At 42.1% G+C, this 19456-nt stretch overlaps 1 protein-coding gene across 1 annotated transcript; it reads left to right on the top strand.

Annotated features, from left to right (window-relative positions):
* Nucleotides 1-1516: 1516 nt before the first annotated feature.
* On the top strand, nt 1517-16480 carry LOC140077507 (cytochrome P450 2A5-like). The gene is made up of 11 exons (XM_072124753.1): nt 1517-1754; nt 5145-5307; nt 6905-7057; nt 8363-8523; nt 9180-9356; nt 11691-11832; nt 12124-12311; nt 13277-13418; nt 14293-14447; nt 15998-16019; nt 16296-16480. Exons 1-11 carry the CDS (start codon nt 1581-1583, stop codon nt 16478-16480), a joined length of 1662 nt encoding a protein of 553 aa, XP_071980854.1. The 5' UTR covers nt 1517-1580.
* Nucleotides 16481-19456: the final 2976 nt, after the last annotated feature.

Below are 19456 nucleotides of genomic sequence, written 5' to 3'. Positions count from 1 at the left end.
TGACTGCAACCTGGGGGCTGCCTGTGCTTAGCTTTCATGCTCTGGTGAGCACTATGTGGCAGATTTACCTACCCGGTCCATTCGCGATCCAGCGGCTCGTTCTCTGCGGTGGAATTGGGTCCGGCCGGGATTCATTAAGCCAGTTCCTCCGACGTCCACCAGGTGGAGCTGCTGCGCTGAAGTCCGCTGAAATGCACTCAAGTACACCGGCCTATTCCTGCTGAAGGTAAGTGCAAGCTCCGCAACACTTTTTGTTTTTTAAATGTGGCGGTTTTTCCGAATCTGTCGGGTTTTTGTTCTGCCACGCTCCCCGATTTCCGTCGCGTGCATGCCAGCACCGATGCGCCAAAATCCGTTCGCGTGCGCCAAAATCCCGGGGCAATACAGGGAACATCGGCGCAAATCAGAAATATTCGGGTAACACTTCGGGAAAACGAGAATCGGGCCCTTAGTAAATGACCCCCATTATCTTTTTTTTCACTCCGGACTTTCAGTGTAGTAGCGAATGTGGGGGACATGTCTATGTACGATGCCGTGGTGGCGTGATGACATCATACAGTGTGCGCAGGGAGAGTATATTATAATATAAGAGGTTTGAGTGGCTGCCAAGGGCCCAATGCTTCTTGGGGGCCCATAAGCACCTGGACAAATTGCCAAGTTTGATACTGACCAGTTGAGAAAATAAAGAAAAGGACCTCCAGCTATGGACAGACCTCCAATTAGCTTAATCCCATATGAAAGAAGTAAATGCCATTAAATAATTTGAACTGTAATGGAACACAATTTTAATACAGTCCAGGGCCCATTACACTAAATAGTGACTATGGTATCTTTAAGGGCGCATTGTGGAAATGGGCTTCAAGAAGTAATTTACTGCAGCAGTAGAAGTCTTTACACAGGTCTGTTCTCGCTTTTTTAAAAATAAAGAACTGGCCAGTCCTAAATTTTAAATTTTTTTATGTCTACGTCCCAAATCTAATTCTCCACAACTGGTAGGATCACATGACTCTCCAGCCATTTTATGGACAGAATTGGTCGATTACCTAATATCCTGTCCCAACACTTACACACACATTACAAAATACATGCTATAAACTGGCCAATCCTTTAAGGTGCTGGAAGGTAAAGCACACTCCAAATGTATGATTTATGATTATATTGTGTGGGAGCAATGGGTAAAGTAACGTTTAGATCAATAGTTGCGCATAGACCTTCTGTAAGGAATGTTTCTTGTAGAAGAGAAGAGTAAAACCTTAATTTAGAACATAAGTAATTTCTAGATGTGTTGAGGTGAAGAGAATAAATTTTAGAATTGACCAAAACATGTGGTGGGAAGGAGTCAGTAGATGTACAAAAAGTCATTGACCAGATTTAGTTTTGAGCCCATTGAGACAACTTCTTTCTCTCACCAGGTCCTGGCACCAGTCTAATTCTCAATGTGCCGTACAGATACTCGTCTATCCAGTAATATGATTCTCTTGTCTGATCCTGAAGCTCCTCCTATGTTTTGTAAAGTCTATTTGAAAGAGGATGCTGCAGATTTTCAGGAGAGCTCCTCGGTGAACAAGAACTGACGTGTGATGGACCTACTAGATCCAACGCTCTTACTCGCCTTCTTGATCTCAATCTTTATCTTGTATTTAGGTCTAAAATCATTATGGAGTCATGGAAACCTCCCCCCTGGACCAACTCCTCTTCCGCTGTTGGGGAATGCTCTGGATATTGGATTGAATTATGTGAATTCTTTGGTAAAGGTGAGGACCTTCTATGGGACATGGTGGAGGTGGTGGGCAGCATTGTCAGTGTGAAAGTAGATCCTGTATTACAGAACAATACTGTTAACCCAAGAAAGAAGAGGAATCTTTTATGTTAAAACTTTACTTATCAAACGCCCCAAAAAGTGAGAACATGAAACATATTATAGGCAAGGTAAAATTCTTGGTGAATGGAGGATGCATCCCCTCTGTCTGCTTTCAATCTTTGGCTTCAGGGCCATTAGAGGTCCTTCAATGGTCCTCAAACGGCTCTTGTGTACATGTGCATTTAGAGAAGGATTTCATGGGCAAAGCTCCTTCTCAGGCAGTTCCCGGGCTATGTACAAGAAAGCTTCCGTAGGTTTGTTCTTAAGTTGAATCTGTATGTAAGTCGGAACTGTATATTTAATAATTGTGACTCCAACCAAAATTTTTTTTGGACTCTGTCACAATTGGATTTTAAAAATGTTGGGTTGTCATAAGAAACAGGATTCACAATAAATCTTCATTACAGACGCCTGTGATAACTGTTACAGCGGCTTATTGTAGCCTGGGGCTAAAGTACAGTAAATCACCAACAGCCAGAGGTCCGTCTGTAGCTAGGGGTCATCTGTAAGTCGGGTGTTCTTAAGTAGGGGTCCGCCTGTATTAAATTTGGTGGGTGGTTTGGGTGTCCATGTTCCCCCCTAGAAGGCTTTAATCCACTAAAACTGGATTGTTCCGTTTTGCTCAATATTGGCTTCAAGCCAATGACTGTTGCGGAAAACTGACATGGACCTTACAATATTTTTAACCTTTAGGAGGAAACTTTTTTGTAAACTTTTCCTTTGAGGTAGCTCCTAATAATAACCGGGGAAAACATTATCTCTTGGTGTGGAAGACTTGTATCATTCATGATCATTTGAAGGACCATCAAGTGATGTATCATTTCCCAAAGCAGTCCCTTATACCAGCCCATGATCACATCAGATGCTTACTGAGGGTCTCCATGATTGTAAGGTCATACAATCAGTCTACAGACTGCGGATAGCCTTCAAGTGAAAACACCATCTGTTTAAGACTGTGTAAGACTGTGGGGACTGTATAAGATTTTCAGAGCTTCCTATATCTCTCCCTGTACAGGAAATCCATCTACAATACATCTATTGTTGCCTCTCAAAACTATTTTGTTTTCCACCGAAAACAAACTGTGCATTGTGAAGCCAGGATCCTATTGCGTCACAACAAGTCTTCCTGAGGCGGCCAACCAACATTGGCGTCTTAACTGTTAGTTAACTAGTAACTTTCTAGACAGTAGTGGTCTTCAACAAGGGTGGTTGACACACACCACATATACAGGAGGTCCCCTACTTAAGGACACCCGACTTTCAGACGACCCCAAGTTACAGATGGACCTCTCTGCCCCCTGTGACCTCTGGTGACCTCTCTGGATGTTACTATAGTCCCAGACTGCAATAATCAGCTGTAAGGTGTCTGTAATGAAGCTTTATTGATCATCCTTGGTCCCATTACAGCAAAAAAATTTGAAACTCCAATTGTCACTGGGGCAAAAAAAAAATGTTGTCTGGATCTACAATTATAAAATATACAGTCTTGACTTACATACAAATTCAACATAAGAACAAACCTATGGACCTAATCTTGTACGTGACCCGGGGACTTCCTGTATACTGTAACAGCTCTTTCTGTATACTTTAGAGTTTCTAAATCTGAATAGGAAAGATCTGTAGATGTGTTTGATGTTATGAGAGTTGATATTTTTACTTAAAGGGAATGTTTCGACAGGTTGTCCCCCACTACACAACAAGCCCCTTAGGTCGGTTATGAAATGTCCTTTCTAGAATTCCTTCTTTTATGTGAAATCTCATCTGTTTGTCTATAAAAAAATCTGCCCCCAAAGTCAGGCACATATGTCTCTTCTCATCTCATTTTCACTTGAGATGAATCATGGTTGGTAGCTGCAGGGAGGGGTGAATTCGGAATCCTCTACACTCAGCCCTGTCGTAACTAGAAATGTGCTTTGTGTGCAATATTAAAGATAAGGATCTCATCTTTCTGATCAGACATGCTTATGTGAACCAAGGACATGTTGAAGGGAACCCATCACCACATTTTTTTTTAAAAATACTGCAAGTGACCATTTCTCATGGAGCCCTATTAACTGACACTTTTTTTTAGCTAAAAATACTGTCTTTTCACTCACATCCCCATGAAAGTTATCTTACCTGCCATCAGAGAGGGGCGTGTCCTACTCATCTGGCCCCTCCCAGCTACTCCTCTCCATGCCTTATGCCTCCTCAGCACTTCATGTCATGTGACCAGGGTGATGTCATCTAAGGTCCTTTACCCAGAAACATAACATAATGTTGCGAGGTAAAGGACCATTGATGACATCATCAAGGTCACATGACATGAAGTGCTTAATAAAGGAACAGAACTCTCTTAGCGTTCTAACAAGGCACCATGTAAAACATTTGATACAGCATTTTTTTTACCCCTTTTGATAAGTAAAAAGAGCTGTCTATGTCTGTAGTTGAGTATTGGCAGATGCTCCGTTAGTACTAGGTCCATACAGCAGCATATCCTAGCAGTGAGACCTGTCAATCAGAAACAAGGAGGTAGTGTAATACAAGTAACATTTTATATGCAAGAGTCCATTAATATCATTAAGCTCCCATCAGGATAACGCTAGCAGACACTGACGCTAAGAAGAATACAAACACCGGACTGCACTGTAAGCGGTCGGCCATATTCACAAGGGGGCAGTCCGAGGTGCTGCTTCTCCCCCGGACCTCTCCTCCCACTCCATAGGCGCCGATGACTTCAGAGCTTCATGAGGCAGTCACCGCCCCTAATCCCGCCTCCTTATGAATACGCCCGACCGTTTCCAGCGCGATCCGGCGTTTCTAGTGTAGATTGCGGCAGTGTCTTACTAGCGGCATCGGAGATTTCTGATTACGCTAACAGTATAACGCTGCGGCATATGCTGTAGCACTAGGAGCTGCTTGCTTTAGTAACATCTCCTAGTGCCATTTTTACAGATGACGGGTCCTCTTTAACAGTGTAGCCACAAAAAGGAAACACTTAGGGACTTAGGGACAAGGGCAATGCATTTTAATCATTGGTTTTAATGATTTTTTTTTAATTTTGGGTGGGTTAACTGAAATGATAGGTTCCTTTTAAGAGTCTATGTCTCCAGGGAGTAGAGAGTATAGCGATATGATCAGAATTTGAGTTTGGAAAGTAGGTTGGGTTGGCAGCTTTTCTTTTTGGCAGGAGTGTTTGCAATTTTTGGCACAGCTTTGCTTCAAGTCACATTTCAAGATGTTTTTTTAATGTTTGCATAACAATTATTAACTCATTAATGTATTCATGCATCATATATTACAGCTCAGTGAGAAGTATGGAGACGTCTACACGGTCTATATGGGATCTCGTCCGGTGGTGATTATCACCGGCTACAAACGCGTGAAAGAGATTTATTTTGATAAAGCTGACGATTTCCTAAATCGGGGAGCCATGCCCATCTGGGATGACTATTACAAAAATTACGGTGAGCATTTTAAAGTTGCTGGTATTTATAAAGTGATTTATATTTTACATATTTTCACTTTGATGAATTCCAAAACTGTTTTAACCCATTCCCTAGGAGAGTAGCCGAAATACAAAAACAAAAAAGCAATGATAGTTGTTTCCTTCTTGTCATGGTCTTCTGCAGTTCGTTTTATCCAGATGAGAAGACATTGGGGCACATTTACTAAGGGTCCGAATCGCATTTTTCCGCCGGGTTTCCCGAATTTTCCGATTTGCAGTGAATTGCCCCGGGATTTAAGCGCACGCGATCGGATTGTGGCGCATCGGCACCGGCTTTCACGCGACAGAAATCAGGGGGCGTGGCCGTCGGAAAATCCAACGGATTCGGGAAAAACACAGAATTAAAAAAAAAAATTGTGTTGCAAAAATAGCACTCACATACACAGAGATGGAGAAGGTGAATTCCGGTGACTTCAGCGCAGCAGCAACACCTGCTGGACATCGGACGCACGACCTTAGTGAATCCCAGCAGAACCTGAATCAGCATCGGAGAACGCGTCGCTGGATCGCGACTGAACCGGGTAAGTAAATGTGCCACATTGAATTTCATCTGATTTATTAGGGTCGGCAGCCTAAACATTGCTCTACGGCTGGACTGCTGGTTGCCTCTACCTCGCTGTCTCGTTGCTAACTTTGCTTTGAATCAGCAAGGGTTAACATGCTTACACTTTCAGAGCTCTGCCCCTCTCACCTGGAGCAAGTCATAATGATTAACGATTTTCTTGCTAGATCTTGTCCATGCTTTGCTTGTCGTACGTCTGTATTTCTGGTTTCTGACATTTGGCTCTCCTTCCTGACTATCCTTTTATACATAGGATTCTGTACCCTATATGCAATCTCAGTTGTGACCTGAATTGTTTACCTCCTTATTGTTTTTGTTTGTCTTGCTTTATGTCTGTTTTTCTGTGTAAAGAGGGGTTGTCTCAATGGTTGTGGATTACTTTAACCTTTTTGGGCCCTTTTTAATTTTTGTTTCTGTTTTTAACACCCCTCATTAGAAATGCTATAACCTTGTTTTTCTTTTTCTGTATACAGAGATGTTTTATGCTTGTTATCTGCAGGACAAATTGTACTTTTCAATGGCACCATTTAATATTCCATGAAATGTACTGGAAAAAAAATTATTTTGTGGCGAAATTGACAGAAAAAGCACATTTGTGACATTTTCTTGTGGGCTTTGTTTTTCTTTTTTTGTGCACTTCAAATGACACCTCCCCTTTATTCTTTTGGTTGGTACAATCACAAGGATATTAAATTTATATAGGTTTTATTAAATTTTTAAAAAATTTACTAAATAAAAATTGACATTTTACCAAAATCTGAGGCAATAACTTTTTCATACTTTGGTGTATGGACCTATGTAAAGTGTCAATTTTTTGTGGTACCTTCTCGCGCTTTAATTTTTAACCACTTTTTGACCTATATGGCCGTTTGATAATTTTTTAATTAAAATATTTATTAAATAGTTATTGTGTTTTTGCCATGTATTGTAATATGGAAGCTGTGGTCAATGTGTGATAGAATGCAATAAAAAATAAGCATAATATTTCCTATAGGTGTTGGATTTACTAATAATTTGGAAAGATGGAAGGATCTCAGACGATTTTCTCTCGCTGCTATGAGGGACTTTGGCTTTGGCAAAAGGACAACTGAGGATCGAATCCAGGAAGAGATTCCTTACCTGATAGAAGTCTTTAGGGAATCTAACGGTTAGTAGAAAATGCACTAAAACTTAAAGGGGTTTTCAAGGAATTTGAAAATCCACATGCGGGCAAATGCAATGAATGAAAATGAAGTTTTTCCTCAGATTCAATTAAGGCTCCTGATGATGTTCTTCAACACTGCAGGCCACGTTTTGGCTTCAGTGGAAACTATGATCATTGAGAGTTCAAACAGTTGTAAATGAAAGTAACAAATAGGTGAGGAGAGGTGTAGGTGGGGATGAGAGGTAGTGAGAAAACCAGCGGAGAAAATAGCTTAGATCTCCACCAGGTTGAACCTGGTCTTAGGTCTGACTTCACAGAGAAGGCTTCTAGATGTATTGAGAGGACAAAGTTTCTTGGTAGATCCAGGACTCTGTGGGGAATATATAAATTCCTTCCACTGTGTAATTTTACAGTAATTATTTTTACACCAAAATAATAATTGAAACAACCGTTAATTTTAACTGTCAATATTATACGTTTGTGTTTTTGGTGGACCCACTGTTCTGGTTTTGTTAAAGGACACCTGTCATCAGGTCTCTGTCACTTGTCCTGTCACCACTACCTGTTGGAGCAGCTCACAAGGATCCCATCCCAGTCTTTATCTAGTCAATTCATACATTAATCATTGTAAAATCATCTTTTCTTTATTATGTAAATGAGGCTGGTCACATGGTCAGAGGCAGTGATGTCACCCTTGTTATCCCTCCCATCTCCTCCCCCTGATCATGTCTGTGTGTAATGTATAGTAAAGCATTGCTGGTGTCTGTGCTGCATCTGCTGACATGCTGCATCCTCCTAATACACAGAGACACAGACATCAGCTACACAAGTACCTGACATGTACAGCTATAACATGGCTGCCTGGAGCTGTTGTATGTCTCCTCTACACACACAGGCTGCAGGGATTGTGGCCTCCAGCAAGCACGTGGGAAACATTACACCATTATACCTCACATCATTCTACATCACATCATTATACAGGCTGTCAGTCATGCACTGGGGGGTGTGGCTGTACCTCCCACTCATGAATAAGCTGGACAGCTTGAATATGCTAATGCTTCATTGGACATTTCACAGGTCATTTGCATACAGCTTTAGGACCTCATTGCTTAGGTGTACAGGCATGTAGAGGCACACTTAAGGGATAGAGGCAATGCTCTCTAATGGCAGTTTATGAAAATATATTTAGATTAGGGGGTTATTTTGCATGACGGGTTCTCTTTAATTTGGTAGGTGCACAACATGGGGTTACAAAAGTTTTATGTATAAACCAAGAAAAATAAACAGCTGTTCATGCGTCTTTTCTAGAATCTTTCATCGACCCTCGACAGTCTTTATTCAGAGCTCTGTGCAACATTGTCATATCCATTTTGTTTGGATATCGTTGTGAATATGAGGACGAAGACATGGCTACTGTTCTATCCTGTATATATGAGGTATTTAGGACCGCCAGCTCACCCTGGGGACAGGTAAGAGCAAACACATTGGGGCTTATTTACTAAGGGTCGTGAATCGCACTGTTCGCCTGACTGTTTGCCGGTTTCGAGATTTGCGCAGCTTTGACAGGTATTTAACAGGGTTTTGCGGTGGGATTGTTTTGCCACGCAATCGGAATTTGGCGCAGCAGAGCCGGCTTTTATGCGACAGAAATTGGGGGTGTGCCATTGGACGATCCGGCTGATTCGGACTGAGCACAGTATTTAACTTTCATATTGTGTTGGATGCCCTAAAAAGTTAAAGATGGTCAGTCCTAAGCGGGGAAGTGGCACATCCATGTTTTCTGACGCACGATCTGAGTGAAGCGGCATTTTAGATGTACAATGCACTTTTAAGTAAATGTGCCCCAATATTCTTGGGGCAATCTTGGTGAAGAACAAATATACAAACCCTGTTGTGATATCACCATGACACGCTGTGGCCAACACTTCCAGCACAGTTGGGAATGTTGGTGAAGAGGCAAATGGAGTAACGCTGGAAACAGGAGCAAGAGTAGGGTAAGTACATTTTTATTTTTTCCTAACACCCACCCCCTATGAGACAATGTGACATGCGGCTTCCTTTGTTTTCCCAAGAGTAAGAGCAAGTTCACTTTACTAAATATAGACCTCATCTCGTTTCTCTTTAGATCTATGAGATGTTTCCAGGAGTGATGAGATATATTCCTGGACCTCATCAAAGGTTTTTCAAATCCTTCCAAAAAATGGAGCAATATGTCAGGGAGAGAGTGAAGATCAACAAGAAAAGTTTGGACCCCAATAATCCAAGAGACTTTGTTGACGCCTTCCTCATTAAAATGGAAAAGGTAAGTATCCCAACCTAAATTTAAGCCATCATGATAGAGTAAAGACCATAGACATACGTCAACCTAGCTAGCAAGTAGTTTGGTCAGAAACCCAGCCCATTCTCATTAGTTAGGAAATATTAGGGCATATGAACATCTGTATCAGATTTAGCCAAAATACATACAAAGCCGTTCACAGGGTTCTTTACTGTACGAGCAGTGAGACTATGGAACTCTCTGCCGCAGGAGGTTGTTATGGAGGACTCTATGTACATGTTCAAGAGAGGCCTGGATGCCTTTCTGGAGAGAAAAAATATCACGGGTTATGGGGAAAAAAAACATTTGTTTCATTGTCGACTTGATGGACTCGCATCTTTTTCCAACATTATATACTATGATGAGACTATAATTATTATAATTGTCTTTAATCTATTGTCTACTATTGACCTGCCATGTTACTTTTTTGGCTTTTCAATACTCCTGAGAGCATTATCTTGGGGATCTCATATGTATTTACTCTTTAACCCCATAACGACGTATGACGTATTACTACATCAAGTGTTGACTGCTGAAGTTTGGTGAGGGCATATTGCAGCAAACACCCACCAGTAACACCCACCATCGATCCAAACACAGAACACTGTGTTAACCCTCTGATTGCCGGTGGCATTAAAAACCCAGGGGTGCATCGGCACCGCCATGTTGGCTTACATTTTCACTCGTTGTGACGTCATCAGAGAGGGACGATCTGTTACTATGACAGCCTTGGTCATACAAAGACAATTTGCACATTGTAATTCATAAAGTGTAAAATCCTCATACTTCAGTATGGGGGTATATATGGTATAAGTACCCTAGAGGGTCTGAATAATAGAAAAAAGAAAAAAAAAATTAAAAAATATAAAAAGCCAAATCACTCCCCTTTCCCTACAACTGATATAAATAAACAGTAAAAATTATAAACATGTTACGTATCCCCGTATCCCAAAATGTTCAATCTATCAAAACTTAATAACGGTTATTCCCGGCATTTAACCGTGTAACGGAAAATAGCGTCCAAATTTGAAAATGCCTCTTTTTTGCCATTTTGCAAAATATAAAAAATTAAATAAAACGTGATCAAAAGGTCATACAGTCCTCGGCATGGTAGCATTAAAAACATCATCAAAGTTTGTGCCAGAAGAAAATAAAGAATTTATTTTTGCACAGGAGGTATTAATTTTTGTAAATGTACATCACAAAACCAATATAAATTTGTTATCCCAGTGTTCGTACCAACCCTAAGAATTAAGGAGACAGGTCATTTGGGGTTCCTCGGAAAGCTGTAAAAACCAATCCCACAAGAAAACGGCACGAATACATTTTTTCACCAATCATTGCGTTTGTAATTTTTTTTCCTGCTTCCCAGTACACGGCATGGAATATAAAATACTGTCACTATGAAGTGCAATTTGTTACACAAATAACAAGCCCTGACAAAGGTTTTTGAAGGTGGGGATTTAAAAATGAAAATGCAGAAACAAAAAAGGGACTGGTCATTAAGGGGTTAAACCCCTGTACAGGGATCTGGACATTACAGAAAAAGTGCTAGCACTGGGCCTCTCAGAGTAGTACTGGTATACGTGATAAAAAAGGCCTGTGCCAGATGTCAGGATGGAGTGGTCGGGAGCAATCCATGTTGGGGTAAAGCAAGAGCAATCCATGTTGGGGTAAAGCAAGAGCAATCCAAGGTCGGGTAAAGCAGAAGCAATCCAAGGTCGGGTAAAGCATAAGCAATCCAAGGTCGGGTAAAGCAGGAGCAATCCATGTTGAGGTAAAGCAGGAGCAGTCCAAGATCAGGTAAAGCAGGAGCAATCCAAGGTCGGGTAAAGCAGGAGCAATCCAAGGTCAGGTAAAGCATAAGCAATCCAAGGTCGGGTAAAGCAGGAGCAATCCATGTTGAGGTAAAGCAGGAGCAGTCCAAGATCAGGTAAAGCAGGAGCAATCCAAGGTCGGGTAAAGCAGGAGCAATCCAAGGTCAGGTAAAGCAGAAGCAATCCAAGGTCGGGTAAAGCAGGAGCAAACCAAGGTCAGGTAAAGCAGGGGACATGTGATGTTTTGAAGGACAGGGCGGGCAGCAACACTTTATATTGAGAAGGAGCCACGGTTATCATGGAGACATTGAGGCAATACAGGTACAAGATTAAGAAATGGAGTTTTAGAATAAGCATCAGGGAAAATGCAGTATAATCGGCAACAAGATACCGTTATAAGAAGGTTTACACTTATCAAAGTAATAGAGATGGAACAAACACCTAAGAAAACATTAATTTGTTGCAGATGCTCACGATAATAAATTTTGCTTATCTTCATCAGGAGAAAGTCAACCCCAATAGTGAATATACTATGAAGAACCTAATGGCCTCTACCATCCAGATCTTCTTTGCTGGAGTAGCAACTGTCAGTACAACTGCTACATATTCTCTCCTAATGCTTCTCAAGTCCCCAGAAGTTCTTGGTAAGTGAGACTGGGTCCAGACTATGCCATTGTCCTGCTCCTGTCCCCCTAATGTGGAACAGACTCCAAGAATGTCCCAAAGACCCCCTTGACTATAATTTAGCCTGTGATTCTTCTTATGGGGATTATTTTGGTGTTTCTTATTTTACTGGACTTTTTCACGTAATCATCACTGCGTAAGTCCATGGATGGATACGAAACCATTATCGTAGGGTTGCATGATACATTTTGCTAATCACTGGAAATCTAAAGAGATATAAGAATTGTATCTACTTATTATTCTCCCGGTAGAAAAAGTGCATAAAGAGATCGATCAAGTCATTGGCCGAAATCGCAATCCAATATTACAAGACAGGAACCATATGCCATACACAGATGCAGTGATCCACGAATTGCAAAGATTTACAGATCTGGCTCCAATAGGCGGTCCAAGGAAAACTACAAAGGAGGTCGTGTTGAAGGGGTACACTTTACCAAAGGTAAGAGGAGAGACAAACAGTCCAATCCAATGTCTTTAGAATTCATCAAAGATCATATTGATAAGGAGGTTTCCTCAATCCCTGAACAGTCGCATAGCTGTACGGCTAACTACCTACTGGAACCCAGGACTCATATATCTCCCATATCTCCCTTCAAAATGTAATAAATTATCTAATCCTGTCCCAAACTACCGAGCCCAAACCCTAAAGCAACTCAGAAGGGCATTCAGAATGGTTGCACGTGTGCTAAAGGTCCATTATCTCCCTCAATGTGAACATTATGGGGTACATTTACCTACCCGGTCCAGAGGAGATCCCTTAAGTGCATTGTCCGACAACAATGCACTGTGCCGCGATTCAAGAAGATTGTAGGCCCGATAACCTGCATGTGATGCTTCCCCGCTCAGGTACGCCAGAGTTCCCCATCTTCCTCCCGATGCATGTAAGTGCATTGTCCGTGTGTAGTGCGCTGTGCGGGGAGTCACTAAGATCGTCGCTCGATATCCTGCATGTGTCGCTTCCCCGCTCAGGTCCCCGGAGTTCACCATATTCCTCCCGGTGCATGTAAGTGCTTGGCTTGTGACACAATTTTTTAGTAAAAAATGTGGTTTGTCCAAATCCTTTGGATCGTCCAACGGCCCGTCCCCGATTTGTGTCGCATTTAAGCCGGCGCGATTGCAACCAAATCGGATCACATGCGACATCCCCAGCGCAATCCCCGAAATGCAGCCGCTGGACCCTTAGTAAATAGGTCGCTTTATATCTCTCTCCTCCATGGAAGGGTAACCTTGCTTTTTATGTTATCTCCATCTCTTTTTTCCCATCCTGGTCATGGGCTTCCTCCACCGTTGGTTTTCCCACTTGTACTATACTTCATCCAAGAAAAGTATCTTGTGAAACTATCACAGATGGCTTGAGGGAGAATTTCTTATCTTCTAATTTGTAAATGTCTCATTTATTTCCAGAACATGGACGTTATTCCTATGTTAACGACGGTACTTAAGGATCCAACATGTTTTAAGTACCCGAAAGAATTCAACCCAGAAAATTTCCTCAATGCAAAAGGCGAGTTTCAGAGGAACCCTGCCTTCATGCCTCTAGCTGCAGGTAGATCGATCATATGTGTATATTATGTGTATATGTTATATTTATGTACAATAAGTGTCATCCTTTTGGCACAGTCGTCCCGGGATTATTATCACAACTCTAGCATCTAGAACATCTAGAATCGTAGGGTGCAATGGTTTTGGCTTTGGGCTCATCCCAAGTGTATTGTCAAAGAGTTTACACCCTATAACTACTAAACTTGACTTTTGATGTAGTTGGCATCTTACCCAAAAATACCAATATATGGCACCAAGGGACTGGCAGAGTTGTGGTCAATCGAAGTTCAAGACGGGCAGCATTTGCTCAACCAGATGAAGTCGGCAGAACCAGGAAGAGAAAAAGAAAAAATAACAGCGATATCTATATTTAACAATACAGATGGTCCCCAATTTAAGAACACCCAGATGATCCCTAGTTACAAACAGACCTCAGGCTACAATGATCAGCTGTAAGAGTTATCAAAATAGTCCTCAATTATGTTTTATTGTTAATCCTGGTTCTTATGACAACCCTAAAAGTTTTAAAATCCAAATGTACCAGAGAGTTACAATTATAAAATATACAGTTCTGACTTACATACAAATTCAACTTAAGAAAAAACCTAAAGAAGCTATCTTGTACATAACCCAGGGACTGTCAGTATTACCATAATAGTAGGTTGTTAAGGATGTATGGAGTCAGCTTTCAACACTGGGAAAGTCATCGATGTGTTATGCAGCTGATGCTAACATCCATCATCAATCTAAAGTAGACCCTGCCGGAGTAGTATTGCAATGTATTGTATGAATACGACCCCCAAGGGTTCAAACAAAAAATGGTAAAAAGTTACCAAAATGAAAGTTCAAATGATCAATATCTTTTGTCTGAATTACAGATGTAATTTTCGTTGTGGGGCTTCTCCTCAATGTGGCCATGCATATGGTTATTTATAGAGTCCACAAAAATAAAAAGACTTGTTCCCTGCTTCAAACACTCTTCTGCCGATCCATGAATAACTTCAGTGATAAACAGAAAGTAGAGAAAGCAGAGGTATATTCTATGTAGAAGATCTTTTTCTCCTTGTTTCAAGCAGATCTCAGCGGTCCGCGGCGTTCCACAATCTATTCTGTCGTTGCGGTTTGATGATCTATTAATGTATTAAGGGTCAGCGGACACACTTTCATCGGCTTTTCCAGCGTTTATGGGATTTGTGCCGCTTTGACAGGTATTAAGCAGGGAATTGTGTCACGCGCCATCGGATTGTGGCGCAGCGGCTTCCATACGGCAGAAATGGGGGGGGCAGGCTGTGGCACGATTGGACTGAGCGCAGGATTTAACTTGTGTTGCTAAACAATGCACTTACATGGACCAAGAAGAAGAAGGTGAACTCCGGGGACCTGAGCGGGGAAGTGACACATGCAGGATATCGGGCTCACGATCTTAGTGACTCCCTGCACAGCACATTATACACGGACAATGCACTTACATGCACCAGGAAGAAGAAGGTGAACTCCGGGGACCTGAGCGGGGAAGCGACACATGCAGGATATCGGGTGCAGGATCTTAGTGACTCCCCGCACAGCACATTATACATGGACAATGCACTTACATGCACCAGGAAGAAGAAGGTGAACTCCGGGGACCTGAGCGGGGAAGTGACACATGCAGGATATCGGGCTCACGATCTTAGTGACTCCCTGCACAGCACATTATACACGGACAATGCACTTACATGCACCAGGAAGAAGAAGGTGAACTCCGGGGACCTGAGCGGGGAAGCGACACATGCAGGATATCGGGCACACGATCTTAGTAAATCGCTGGCACCATGCATTCCGGTCGGACAGTGCACTTTCGAGGGAATGCGTCAGGACGAGTAAGTAAATGTGCCCCATTTTGTGAGTAACTGGATTATGCTATGATATGATTTCATTTCTTACCTTGGCAATCTTGAGCACTTGAGTACAGTGGTGACCGTGAAGAAGATAGCGGTAGTACACTGGAACCTTGTTACTCTTACAGTGCGTTTCTGGCTGGGTCATCAAACCATGAGGACAGAATACATTGTGGAACGCTGCTGCAGACCACTGAGAGCTGCTTGAATCAAGGAAAAAAAGATCTTCTACATAGAATAAATCTCTACTTTCGATACCTTCTTTGGATTCAAAGGTACTGATTATTGCTGAAGTAATTTATGGATCGTCAGAAGAGTGTTTGGAGCAGGGAATAAGAATTTTTATTTTTGTGGACTTTTCTTAGCATTTTCAGACCTGTGCTTAATTTTCCCTAGCGCCACTGCTGTCTGGTTTTTGTTCTTTGCTGGTAGAAGTTGTTTGGATATTTTGTTCTTATTGTTGGTTATTAAAGATGACCTGTCATTTGGGACACTGATCCATCCACAGGTCCTTATGGACTGGTGGTTTAGTGTACCAAATAGACCTTTATCAAGTATTTGGCGCTATAAAAAAACACCTCTATGCTTACCTAGAGGTGGTGCTCCGCCTGCATGTGCAGTACTTCATTGCGTGAGCACCTGCAACCACAGCGCATGCACATTGAAGACGAGTTGTAGAACACCGGTTTCACTGTGCAACTGGCAGGTGCGGGAGGCACTAGAACAAGGTAAGTATAAAGGTTTTTTTATTTTAATAGAGGGAAATAGGGACTTGGTAAAGGTTGATTTGGGACACTAAGCCAACGATCCATAAATCACCCTCACATCTTTAAATATATGATACATTTCATAAAGTTTCGGATACAGTGTAGTCTACTGGACATTTGACCAATGAAATTTAACCTCACATAAGACTTTGTGGTCCACAGTACCAATATCATTGCCATGCACTAAAACAGAAAATTGTAATTTAATAACAACTATTGATATCTTTATTTTTTTAGGAAAGCGCGTTTGCATCGGAGAGTCTTTAGTAGGGATCGAGTTATTTCTCTTCCTCGTCGCCATCCTTCAAAACTTTGACTTGAAATCCCCTGTACCTCTAGAAGAACTCGATATTGCACCAATTGTGTCCGGACTGGGGAACTTTCCGAAACCTTATAAAGTGGCTTTTATTCCACGTTTATAATAATTCAACATTTGTTATCAGTTTTTAAATGTGTAGTTCTCACTGTGATTTTTTTGTGTATACTTTATTACTTTGGCGTGGTTGAAGAATATAAATAGTTTTTGGTTACACTCGTATATGCTTTTAGACAGTTCTGTCAAAGTTATATTGTCTTAAAAAGAGAAGAAGAAGAAAATAATGAATACAATGGGGGAGATTCATTATACCATAACCCATCACTTTTCAGGCTTCTCCATCCCAAAGGAGGCACTGGGCACGTTGTAGGCGTGAAGCGGGTGGGAGGTGAACGCCTAGTCCGTCCAGGGCCAGATTAAAGGAGGGGATCCCGGGGCTCGAGCCCCGGGGCCCCCACCAGTTTCCAACAGTCAGCGACTCGGTTCAGCTGAGTCGCTGATTGTCTCTGTGTGCGATGCGCAGCGCCCCGTGGCCACCCACATCGTACATAGGGGTCTAGGTTGTCCGCTGTGTCAGTAAGACACAGATGCCATCTCTGGGGGAGATCGCCGCGAGCAGCAGGTTGTGATGGGATGTCGGCAGCAAGTGATGACATCACGATGTTGGCGTCCGATCACTACATGCTGTCTGGCTATATACTACAGGGGGCTGGTGGCTGTATACTACAGGGGGCTGGTGGCTGTATACTACAGGGAGCTGGTTGGCTATATTCTACGGGGGGCTGGCAGGCTATATGCTACAGGGGGCTGGCAGGCTATATGCTACAGGGGGCTGGCAGGCTATATTCTACAGTGGCTGACATGCCATTTACAGAGGCTCGCTGACTATATACTTCCAAAAACGTTGTTGGAAGGGCCCCCACCAGTTTGCCCCCAGGGGCCACCACCACCCTTAATCTGGCCCTGAGTCCGTCACATTTACTTTATCGTCTTCCTGTCTCCACTAAGAGGCCGACACGAGCAGCAGACCTACAGAGGGGAGATCAAAACGCCGGTCTTCATAAATTCGCCACATTGATCTTTTATAAACTTTTCTGTTTATACTGCCTGGTCTGCTTGATGGTCTACAAAATGTAGGTTCTACTCGTGGAGGTTGTATCTCCAGTATCTAGCTCCTGCCTAGTTGCCAAATTTCTGATAGTTGTAATCCACTATATAATTACTGATTATTTATTACTATATAATTACTCCTGCTAGGTCTAGTATATGGAGCTGAGAACTTTAGCTATGGCATTAGGTGAAGCTCATGATATGTCGTTAGGTTGAGGGGCTTAATTCAAGTGTCGCCCCAAGCCTTGTGGGCAGTTGTAACTTTGGGGAGGTAGACTGCGGTCTACATCAGAGATGCAGTCAATCCAAGTTGGAGAAAGCAGAGTGTCCCCACAGTATAGATTGCAGAGGGCGTTGAGAGACTGTTGACCACTAGAGCAAAGAATATTAAGACCACCATAAGCTCTTGACTGTGCGAAAATACTGGATGATATTTTTCAAAATGGTCCGAACTTTTAAAGGCTCTGCCAAGAGGTCGTTAGGGGCATTTCGATGGCTATCCACCCCTCCCCCCACCCCGAATATTTAGGCTCTAAACGGCCGCCAAAATCACATCATATCATAATCCAGCACAGAAACTGAGGAGTGGGGTTGTGTTAGGACACCAGTAGAATGCAAAAGGGGAGCCATGTGCCATGGAGCAGGTCTTCAGGAAGAGACATTGCAAGTGCGTAGATAGAGGCAGTATAATGTGAGAGCTCTGTCAAATTGAGGCTGTGATGGGATTTTCCTTCCGCTAAGAAGGTTTCCCCAAGAGCATATGAAGATATTTGTACTGGTGTGGCAACAGTACCCCTCCACCCAACATTGGACCGTAGACAGAGTGGCAAAGTGCTGCGGATGTCAAATACATGCCTGTGACCCTAGAGTATGGTCATCCATTAGGTGAGTTGAGCCCCTTGCCTCAGGCAGCTCCACCTGCAGCAAGGAGGGGGGCGGCATTAGGAAAACAGGCACAGGATTTGATATTTGATTTGATATTTGGAAATAGCGTTTCTTAACAACCAGATTTTAGCACAGGTGTGAGACACTGTATGAAGTATGATGTATGAACTTACTTGCTAAAAAAAATAACCTGCTATGTTACTTCTGAGTGGGGAGAGGAGGGTGCTGTTCTATAGCTCGCCTCAGGCAGCAGAGAGTTTAGAATTATCTCTAAAGCCATTATTGTCAATGAAACTAAGACATATGTCAAAGACTCTCTCCCTCTATATAAGCAGTGCTATGTATACTGTACCTCTATATGAGCAGTGCTATGTATATTGTACCTCTGTATAAGCAGTGCTATGTATACTGTACCTCTATATGAGCAGCACTATGTATATTGTACCTCTATATAAGAAGTGTTATGTATATTGTACCTCTATATAAGAAGTGCTATGTATACTGTACCTCTATATAAGCAGTGCTATGTATACTGTACCTCTATATGAGCAGTGCTATGTATACTGTACCTCTGTATAAGCAGTGCTATGTATACTGTACCTCTATATGAGCAGTGCTATGTATATTGTACCTCTGTATAAGCAGTGCTATGTATACTGTACCTCTATATGAGCAGCACTATGTATATTGTACCTCTATATAAGAAGTGCTATGTATATTGTACCTCTGTATAAGCAGTGCTATGTATACTGTACCTCTATATGAGCAGCACTATGTATATTGTACCTCTATATAAGAAGTGCTATGTATACTGTACCTCTATATAAGCAGTGCTATGTATACTGTACCTCTATATGAGCAGTGCTATGTATACTGTACCTCTGTATAAGCAGTGCTATGTATATTGTACCTCTATATAAGAAGTGCTATGTATATTGTACCTCTATATAAGAAGTGTTATGTATATTGTACCTCTATATAAGAAGTGCTATGTATACTGTACCTCTGTATAAGCAGTGCTATGTATACTGTACCTCTATATGAGCAGTGCTATGTATATTGTACCTCTGTATAAGCAGTGGTATGT

This window comes from Engystomops pustulosus, chromosome 9 (genome assembly GCF_040894005.1).
Source record: "Engystomops pustulosus chromosome 9, aEngPut4.maternal, whole genome shotgun sequence".
Lineage (NCBI taxonomy): Eukaryota > Metazoa > Chordata > Amphibia > Anura > Leptodactylidae > Engystomops > Engystomops pustulosus.
Note: the sequence above shows the minus strand (reverse complement) of the source record. Positions and strands in the feature narration are given on the sequence as shown.